General features: G+C 41.3%; 1 protein-coding gene across 1 annotated transcript in view; it reads right to left on the reverse strand.

Moving 5' to 3' along the window:
* Window positions 1-1,503: 1,503 nt before the first annotated feature.
* LOC119411179 (beta-galactosidase-1-like protein 2) overlaps window positions 1,504-10,319 on the reverse strand; it is a 38,840-nt gene continuing 30,024 nt past the window's right edge. Inside the window, exons 15-19 of the mRNA XM_037678106.1 lie at window positions 9,298-9,376; window positions 9,132-9,219; window positions 4,728-4,842; window positions 4,038-4,154; window positions 1,504-2,166 (exon numbers count right to left, since the gene is read on the reverse strand). Coding sequence (XP_037534034.1) covers window positions 2,080-2,166; window positions 4,038-4,154; window positions 4,728-4,842; window positions 9,132-9,219; window positions 9,298-9,376 — 486 coding nt within the window. The 3' untranslated portion in view covers window positions 1,504-2,079. The remainder of the gene's footprint in view (window positions 2,167-4,037; window positions 4,155-4,727; window positions 4,843-9,131; window positions 9,220-9,297; window positions 9,377-10,319) is intronic.

Below are 10,319 nucleotides of genomic sequence, written 5' to 3' on the forward strand. Positions count from 1 at the left end.
GTTTTTACCTGAGTTGGAGTCTTTTTACTGGAGTGTGAGTGTTTTTATCAGTGGTTTTTTTTTTAACTGAGTCAGTGTTTTTACCTGAGTGTTTTACCTGAGCCTGTGGTTTTACCCGAGTCTGAGTCTTTTTACTGGAGTGCGAGTGTTTTTACATGAGTGAGTGTTTTTACCTTACTGTGTGCTGCACTGTGATTTCGTTCAGGCTGCACATACGGATCATCAGACTTCTGATAAATCACATCCTAATAATTACAAGTGTTAAAAGTAACATTCCTTCCTCTGCCACCTTACACAAACATTTTAAACTAAGGTCTCTCTGCATCTACTGGTGCTCAGAGTGTGTGCTGAGAATGACTCTCAGCTACAACCACAGCAAAGTTAACCTGAGCGTCTGTAAAACGGACCGAGTCAGAGCACTTTTTGTTTGATTCGCTGCCATGCCGTTGACTGGCAGCCATCTTGAACCATGCTGGCTCCAAAACGTGAGCAGGTGATGTACATCCTGTTACAATTACAATTTCTGTTACAACCTGTCCAGTGGCCCATGAGATACTTTACTAACAGACAAATGACACAGCAGACATTACATGATTGTGCATCTTTATTGGCAGCAGGAGATGTGGAGACTGTCAGGAGAAATGATCATGAAGCTGCATTTTAACATAAGATGCAGAACTGGCCAGTCTTTGAAATCTGAGCCACACCCAGGACCCTGTCCCTGCAGGGCGCTGCTGGAGCAGCAGGACGTTTTTCAGTGCACAACTACTGGCTGGCTGAAGTTAGGTCCACGAAGGACCGGTCCACGAAGGACCGGTCCGGTTCAGACCGATTTAACACGTGCAGATCAGTGACAGAAACGAGTTGATTTGTAAGCAGCTAGCACATCCAGAGCGAGCACCAGAGGCTAGAAGTGGTGGCATCATGGGTGGAAAAGGTGTAATCAGGTAAGTACAGGAGTATCCAACAGTCAGTCAGAGGTCACCAGACTCAGAGGAGTCATCGTAGAGACGTTACACAACATTAACAGCACTTAATAATGTTTGATATTCATCACATTTTAGGTTTGTATGAATAATGTTGAGCAACAGTCCACAGGGGGTGGGGGTGGGACAGACAGACAGGGTCCCCACAGGACATGTCCATGGACTGCCTGCCATCCATTAGATCTGAGAGTGACATCCTTGTAACACGTTCACTTTCAACATGCTCAGCTTCAGTGTTTCCACTCCATCCTGGAGATTTTTCTTTTTTTTTTTTATCTCCAAGTGAATTTTAGGCCTTGAGAAGTCCAGATGAAGCTTCCTGAGCCCGCAGACTTCACACCAGCCTGAAGTAACAATTCAACGCATTCATGAAAAAACTGAAAACTCTTCAGTTTCAGATAAAACGTTTTACACGATGATATAAAAACGGGCATCAAGTGGTGTTATCTTTGGTTTTATTGAACTCAGTTATTTATGTCCCCAACTATTTGTCAGTCCTGAGAACTAAACTTGTCTTTGGTGTAAATGAATAACATAAACATTCCTATTTTACAAAGAGCACCTGATGGCAGCAGCTACACAACATTCACTTCCTGCCAGTGTTTACAAAATACAGTTTAATTAAAATGTACCGTTTATTTTTATTATGCCCAGCCTTTGTGAATTAATCTGTGAATTAAACGGACTCAAAGGTTTATGTGTATAAACAGATGTTCAAAGGTAATTTGTAAACTTGGTTTCTCAACAGAAGAACTCTCATGGCCTCGGTCCTTCATGTAAACTATATACTGAAGGTCTCTGAATAAAACCTGCACATTAAATATAATCCAGATTGGTCTCGTTCAGTTTGTTTTCCAGTTTACACGTGTAGGTAAAAGACGCCGTTACAAAAACTTAAAAAATGTTCAACAAAATGTCACAAAGTTAAAAAATATAGTTGTAAGCAAAGTTAAGTTGACTGTCCCGTGTTTGAGATGTTCTTTTTGAAGTGCTGCTGATGAGGCAGGATGTCCACTCCTGGGTGAACATAGCTCTGTCACTTCCTACCACATCTCCTCCCGTCCTCAATGGACATCAACGCCCCCTCCCATCCTCACTCGACATCCATCGTCATGCCGTAGTCAGGGGTGATGGTGAACTGGATTTTACCATCTGTTTCCTGCTCTTCGAACACTACAATCTGCAACAGAACACACACAGCAGCAGCTCAGTCAAGGTCATGAGAAACTGTGTGTGTTGCTTCAGACTGGAGCTCATCAACACTCCAGAGCGATGAACAAACAAAGATTTGGGATAAAGCTGCAACAATTGGAAACATTTTTCTGTCCACACAAAGAATAAAGCTATTGATCAAGAAAACAATATTCATTTAATTTAATTTCGTGTCCAAAAACCTGCACGTTAGGCTGCCGACGTCTGCGATCTCAGAGGGATCTACTTGGTGAGATAAAGGTTAATAAATAAAGATAGTTTATCATTTGATTGGTTGTAGATGGCTGTCTGTTCAATATTTTAAACTTAGCCTGCTCGTTACACAAAATAAAACATTTGAAAAGACGCAGACGGGCTCTGGTAAACAAGGACAACTTTGTGTTTCTGAGAAACTAACACGTACCAGCTCCAGATCAGAAGTAAGCACTAGAAATAAGCTGCTTTTGAGGACACTTGTTAAAAAGGAAAATATGGTTTTCTGTGCATATCACAAAGTCAGAGCTGTTTATTCACAGATAGTCAATACTTAAAGCGTAGTTCAAACTTAAGTTTATACTTCACAAGAAATAAAGAAATTGACTCTTGCCGAAATAATTGAGACAAAACTGACATCATTTTGTTCTTATAAGAACTCTGAGGCCGTTCTAGACACAAGATCCGGAGCAGAACTTTTTTCTCCCAAGCGTTTGGGTCAACTATGATGTGACTGGTCAGAAATATGAAGGGGAGGTGGTTAATGCGACAAGCCACAGCTGCTGAACAAACATGAGGTTGCGACAGTCATCAAAACGATGGCCGACATCTTGAAATAAAATGTTGTCCTCCATCAGCCGAAAACCTCCCACCTCTGTGATCATCACAATCACAACAAGAATCAAACTGATTTCACTCCATTTGCTTGTGTGTTCTTGTCGGCGTCTCACAATGTTGTGCTGTGTGTGTGTGTGTGTGTGGGGGGGGGGGGGGGGCTTCTTGGAGATGGGACTGCTGAAACAATGTTTCTCTGTGACGTCACACAGATTTCTGAACTTCCTGGAGAGTATAAACCCAGCTGTACATTTGGTTTGCCTTTCAGAACCAAGCAAAGCATCTGGTTGTTATCAGTTTTACATTAGAGGAACATAGCCTCAGATGAATATTATACTGTCGGTCCGGTCCTTAAAGTGATGTTGTCTGAAAAGGTACAAATTATTGATAACTATTGAACACAAGGCCACTTCTAAGTGACTAAACTATCCCTTTAATGCATTTGCTTTTAAATGGACTTATAAGACCCAATCCACACTTCAGAACCAGACCTCAGGTTTCAACATGAAACAGAAGCAATGAAGCTGCTGCAACTTCAAATCTTTATAATAAATATAAAAGCATTTTTGGAAATATCAAATTAATAAAGGATTGAAAAATGTTATACTGGTGAAATGAACAGTTGTTGAGATATTTGCATGCGCAGTAACAAAAAGTGATGTCAGTAACAGGAAGTGATGACAAAAGGGAACAGAGCATTGCTCCAAAGGCAGAGTCAGCGTTTAAAAACCAGGACGTTCTTCTTTTTAACAGTTCTCCTCTGATGTCACTTCCTGTTTCACTTTGACCACACCAAGTTCAAAGAAAGTATGTGTAATGTGACAACACGTCAACCAGGTGCTTCATTAATTCTCCACCAGCCAATTAGAGATCGGACATTTTGACAGATAACTGATAACTCAGGTGTTTGTTAGCACGATGCCAACATGAAAACAGGTAAATCTAATTAAATACATCATACATTGTTGGTCCTGAACCACCTGAAGGACCAAGCTTTTACTCATGACTGTATGTGTGGTTCTGACCCAGTACCTGGTTGTCTCCTCTGTGAAGCCAGGGACCTGGAAGGTAGAGGGTTTGCTGAGGACCAACGAACCAGTAGCGCCCCAGGTTCCTGCCGTTTACAAACACAACACCTTTGCTCCAGCCCTATGAACAAAACCAGTTAAAAGATAAAAACACAAACTCTCTTTTCCAACATTCGTTCTGTTTGATTCATTCTGAACTGTTAATAAGACGTGGTAAATTCAGACGCTGCACCACCAGGGGAAAGGACTTTTCAACAGGCGCTGGCTTCAGTCAATGATAGCATTATGCAGGCGTTTATAAAAACCCAACATTTTATTATTTTTTACCCTAGAGAAGCTTGTAAAATATACTCTGACCTTACTAAAAGGTTACCTCTGTGTTTTTATGCCAACGATTCCAGTAAATCAAAAAAGAAACGGCTCAATAAATGACAAAAGAACAAAAAGGACCACATGTAATCACGTTTAGATTATATAAAAGACTCGGAGGCAAGTTTTGGTCCATTCTCCCAGTTAAAGGTACTGTAACTCATTACATCTCGGTCCTGTTTACAACACATATACCTTCTTAAATATTTCCACCCAATTAATTGACTTTTCAGCTAATAAAGCAGCTAATCATCTGTGACAGTGGTACAGTTGGACGGAGGTGTTAAATGGACTTCCTGACAGTTTCTGAGCAGCTCCGACTCACAGGGAGTTTGATGAATGTGTCTTTAGGAGAGCTGTTCACATGAAGTTTAGCCTGGAAAAAAGCTGGAAAGGAGGGCCGCTGGCGCAGAGTCGCCCAGTGGCCTGAAGTCACCAGTCTGTAAGAGAATAAAGTACAAGGATTTATTAGTTCAGATACGTTCATTTGCAGACTTGGTTTAAAAAAAAATCTTTTGTAAAGTTTAGGTGGCCTATCTGTAAGGCAGCAGTGTTTTCTGTCTTTCATATAAATATCAAGTTAATGTTTGGACACAGACGGCAGATGAAATGTAACAGCAGTTGTGAGACGAGTGATGAGAGGAGCCTGTTGGGTTCTCAACAGAAAGAAACGCAAAATGATTTTATCAAACACAACGCATGGATCTAGGTTTACTGTTGGATAAAAATACACTTCCATCATCTACTTACTTTAAACAGGAGTCCCAAACGGAGACGGGAGATTTTTTTAACCCAGTTTACTTGTAAAGGCAGACGGTCACAGAAACAGGCTTTTACAGATGTTCAAATGTACATGCTTAGAGCCTGGTTATGAGAATCTGTGACCGGACAGTGTGCAGGAAGTGCTTTTATAATACTTATAAGCACGAGGACCTCGGAGAGGCGTCAGGTGCCTGCAGGCTCCTCTCTGAGAGAAAAAGAACCCTCTGACCTCACACACATGGTTCAACATTAATTTAACATTAGAAGAAAAACATCCATAAACCCTTGACATTTACCCTGCTGACCCTGATGTTTACTCATTGTGAAAATCTGATAAAACGCAGGATAAAGAGTCTGTAAAGTTTAGAGTTTTTGTAAAATGGAAACATTACTGAGGAATAAACACTTTGGTGCCAAGTGTGCACCTGACTCCAGTACCAGTAACGGGTGATGCATACAGAATAGGGATGCACATATTGGATTTTTGGGCGATATCCGATATGTCAAAACTTATTTGGCCAATAACCGATACAGATATTTTATATACTTTCCTTTGTCAGAACATAGCACTCTTATTTAGGCTTATTTGATACAAAAATTGTGTAACAGCTGTAAGAGCTGGTGACGTATATTCAGTAACAGCCATATGATATGCATAACACTTTAACTTATATAAAATGAAAAGTGTTAAATGTTATTTATTAGCATTAGTCACCTGCGATGCTGTCTCACTTGTGGAGGCTTGTTCCAGGTTTCTAGCTGCAGTGTGGGATCCTCTGCACTCTTGTGCATGAAGGACAGACTTTTTAAGTTCAAAGTTTTTGTCTATCCATTGTGCTGTAAGACTAATCATGCTAACGGGGCTAACACGACGTCCAAATGTCTGTGGTAAAACTCACCCAACAAATCATGCTATCAGCTATTAGCTTCTCAATGATGTCTGAAATGACGGCTTGTAACTCTGGTAACGTTACGTCGAAAAAATATCTCCAACTGGGACGATGTAGCGAGGCTCAACGTACTCCATAAATCTTCAGAGTCCGACATCCTCAACGGGAAAAAAAATAATTTACACACCGCTGACATTTTGAATTTTCCTCTTCGCCATGAGATCAGGTAGGCGGGCATGATGTCATCACGTTGTGCTGCTGCTGCAGGCATCCTTGTCACTGGGTTGTCATACAAAAACAGCGTCTTTTATATCTGTGAGTTATTTTGATGGAATGGCAGATGTCTGATATTGAACTTAAACGCTAATATCGGCCGATACCATGTCGATAATATTGTGCATCCCTAATACGGAACATTATTCACCTGTCCACATACAATCTATAGCAATGGTCTGGACAAGCCTTATAGTACCTTTGACCTTGATTTGTGACCTTTATATTAGAGTTGGGGGTGAGAAGACAATGAGAAACGCTGTTAGTGGTGGTTCAAATGTTTATCGAGTTTCATTAAATTGTCTTGAGCAGATCAGAGTTTATGTTCTGGACAAGCAAAGACCTTGTTTTAACTTTGACCTTGATTTGTGATGTTGACCTTGAAGCTGGGGGGGGGGATGAAAAGTGTTTCTGACGTACGGAGACTGTACCATAATAACTCAAGACAAGGTTATAATAAAATAATATAAAAATAAATGTTAACTTAAAATACCTGCCCTTATGACAGTTCTGAGATATGAAGCATCCTGAGGAGTCCCCTCGGTGCTTGTTAACAAAATAAATAAATAAAAACAGACTCTGAATCTAAAGCAACATTTGGTAAAAATAAACCTGGTTTGATTTATGCTGTCTACCTTTGTGCAAAGAATCAAACAAAAGCAAGTGTTTAGAAGAGCTTAATGTGAAGAACAAAATGGTTTGAGCCCAATCCGATTCAGCAATAAAATACTACAACGAGCTTCATGAATTTAACATTAATTTGAAACTCATTATTGTAGTTAAACTGTGATCATCTTGACTTTCATTATAATAATAGTTGTATAATAATAATAAAAAACCATGCTGATGGATTTCCACCCAGCTGGGTCTGCATCGCTGTGTGTGGCGTACAGGTGGGAGAAACATCTCCATCTATCTGGCACACTTGAACACCATTCATTTGGGCTTCTAATGACTGATTTGAACCATTTCTTTTGAGGGTGGAATGATTATCCAACGAAAAACTGCCCTTTTATTTAAAACAAGACCATGTTAAAATGTATTGTGCTTTTTCTAAAACAATCACACAAGCTGTCTTTTTTTTTAACGAAGTGGGCCAGATTGAAGTCACCTGCGAGCCGCCAGTTGGATATCCCAAGTCTAAACAAATAAATACCACAGTTTGTCAATTTCTCAGGAACTGAATACTATTATCAAGTTCTGCCAGGTCACTGAACCAGACTTCCTTTGAACTGGGTGGTTCTGGTATGGGCTCGGATGTTAAACTCAGTCCCACAAACTGCCGTCAGGGCTGAGGTCCAGAAATGTACCGTTAGCTTGTTTTATCCATTCAGGAAGCAGTTCTGATGTGTTCAGCTGTTGAAGTGTGAGGACCTTGAGGAACACCTTCATTATTCCATCCACTTTGTGCAGATCACCAGTATCACAGCATGATGCTACCACCGCCATGCTTCACAGCTGTCACAGCGTTCTCAGGTTTAAAGGCCTCATCCTGAATCCTCCAGACAGACCGCTCATCATTGTGGGCTCAACTGACCATAACATGTCTCCAGAAGGTGTTCTGTTTGGAGCAGACGCTTCTCTCTTGGTCTGCATCTCGTCAATCCATGGAGACGTATAACTGTCCTCACTGTAGACATATGAACTGGTGTCCCTGTTCCTGGGCTGTCCCTGCTTAGCTCTTGCCTGAGTTTCATGAAAACCTCCATTATTTAAAGTGCTGCTCAATCAAACAAATGTTCTTCCAGTGGTTCCCAACCCTGGTCCTTGAGGAACACCATACAGCATGTTTTAGTTGTTTCTCTGCTCCAACACACCTGATTCAGTAATTTAATTGCTTCCTCATGTTCTGCAGAAGCCTGCTTATTACACATTTATAAAAATCAGGTGTGTTGGCGCAGACAAACAACTAAAACATGCAGGATGGTGTTCCTCAAGGACCAGGGTTTGGAACCTCTGCTTTATACTAAAAGAAAGCCAATCATGATCACTAATGAAAAGTTTGTAGACCATGTCCTTGTTGAGTTCAAGAATCCTAGAACCTTCAGTTCCTATTAATAAAATATTTAGTTGAAATCATAAACTTGAGCCTGTACTTATAATTCTGACCCTGTGAGAATTCAATAAACTCAAACTCGTGCAAACAGTTGTTTATAAAAAGACCTCAAGTTGTGCGTTGTGTAATTCTCCAACCCTGGAAAAAGAACCCTTCAAATAACTCATTAAAAGCTCTAGATTAAAGTGACAATCATGATGAGTGGCGAAGGTTCTTGTCAAAGTTTATTTTCTTGTCTCAGATAACTAAATTGTGTTTTTGTAAAATGGCCTCCAGGACACTCAGGTTCTGATCAGAGCTTGCCTGAGGGACAGAAAAGATCCGCTCAGCTGAAGGTCATAATGTTCTGTCTGATCCATTTTATGGGTCATGGTTGATTTCCTGCTTTGAAGCTTTTATACTAAAAGGTAAAAAAAACATTCACTGCAGTTTTCATGTAGCCTGCATTATATTTTACATTTGATTAATAATTGTGGTTCAAACTTTACCTTTTTATTTCTGCAGGTACAAAAAGTTACTGTCTGTGTTTTTGGTAGAAAGCTAAAAACAGTAAAATATGTTTAATCAAAATTGAATCACAGTCCTGCCTATAATGTAAGATATTTGACAGAAGGAACAGGATTGTTGTTTAAACTGTGCCATCATGTTCCCACAGTAACTGGATTAAGCAGAGATATAATCTGCTGGTTTAACTCATACACTGGGAGGTGTCAGAAGAAACGAGGAGAAACAAATCAAAAACACAGACCTGTTCAGAAATCCAGGCTTCAGATCCAGGCTATGAATAACAAAGTCTCTGAGAGGGTGTGTGTTTAACTCGATGTCTCCAATGATGCCTGAAAGGTCAGTCGAAGATGTCAGAAAGTCGGACCTTCAGCTCAGACTTCCACCGACACTGATGAACTTATTCGTACCTTTGCGCTGCTCATCCAGAGTTTTCCCATAATTCACCCTCCCCCAGTTCTCCACCAGTAAACTCAGAGTTCTTCTTTCCTTCAACACAAAAAACACAGAAAACATGAGCTGTAAAACAGAGTTCAACAGGCCGCCATGACAAGAATACAAGACACATGTTAAAGCTCCTGAGACATGAACATCCTGAAGATACAAGGAAACGTCATGGCACACATGATTTTACTCATTCTGCCACATACGCTAAGCAGATAAACTACAAACTCCTGAAAATGACTCTCTCAGAGATTACTTGTAGTTTAGGGTAAAAAAAATAAAGTTAAGCAAAGACACTCATCTCTGTTATAATCTGGGACTTAAAATATTCATCTTTTAGTGTTAATATTGTTTAATTATAAGAACTAAAGCAGCAGACACAGCCTGTCTCACAGTGAGAGACACAGACTAAGCATGCTCCTGTGGTGGGTGTCTGTCTGTCGCTCGCTCGCTCTGTCTGTCTCTCTGCCTGTCTGTCGCTCGCTCTGTCTGTCGCTCGCTCTGTCTCTCTGTCCTTGCTCGCTAAGTCTGTCTGTCGCTCGCTCGCTCGCTCTGTCTGTCTGTCACTCACTGTCACTCGCTCTGTGTCTGCCTGTCTGTCTGTCTGTCGTTAGCTCGCTCTGTCGCGCGCTCTGTCACGCTCTCCATCTGTCGCTCACTCTATCTGTCATTTGCTCGCTCTGTCTGTCGGCTCGCTCTGTCTGTCTGTCGCTCACTCTGTCGGTCTGTCGGTCTGTCTTTCTGTCCGTCGCTCGCTTGCTCTGTTGCTCGCTCGCTTGCTCGCTCTGTCTGTCGGCTTGCTCTCTGTCTATCTGTCGACTCACTCTCAGTCTGTCAGCTTGCTCTCTGTCTGTCTGTCGGCTCGCTCTCTGTCCGTCTGTCGGCTCGCTCTCTGTCCGTCTGTCGGCTCGCTCTCCGTCTGTCTGTCGGCTCGCTCTCTGTCTGTCTGTCTGTCGGCTCGCTCTCTGTCTGTCTGTCGGCTCGCTCT

The sequence above is a fragment of the Nematolebias whitei genome, chromosome 6, assembly GCF_014905685.2.
Source record: "Nematolebias whitei isolate Nwh7 chromosome 6, NemWhi1, whole genome shotgun sequence".
Classification (NCBI taxonomy): domain Eukaryota; kingdom Metazoa; phylum Chordata; class Actinopteri; order Cyprinodontiformes; family Rivulidae; genus Nematolebias; species Nematolebias whitei.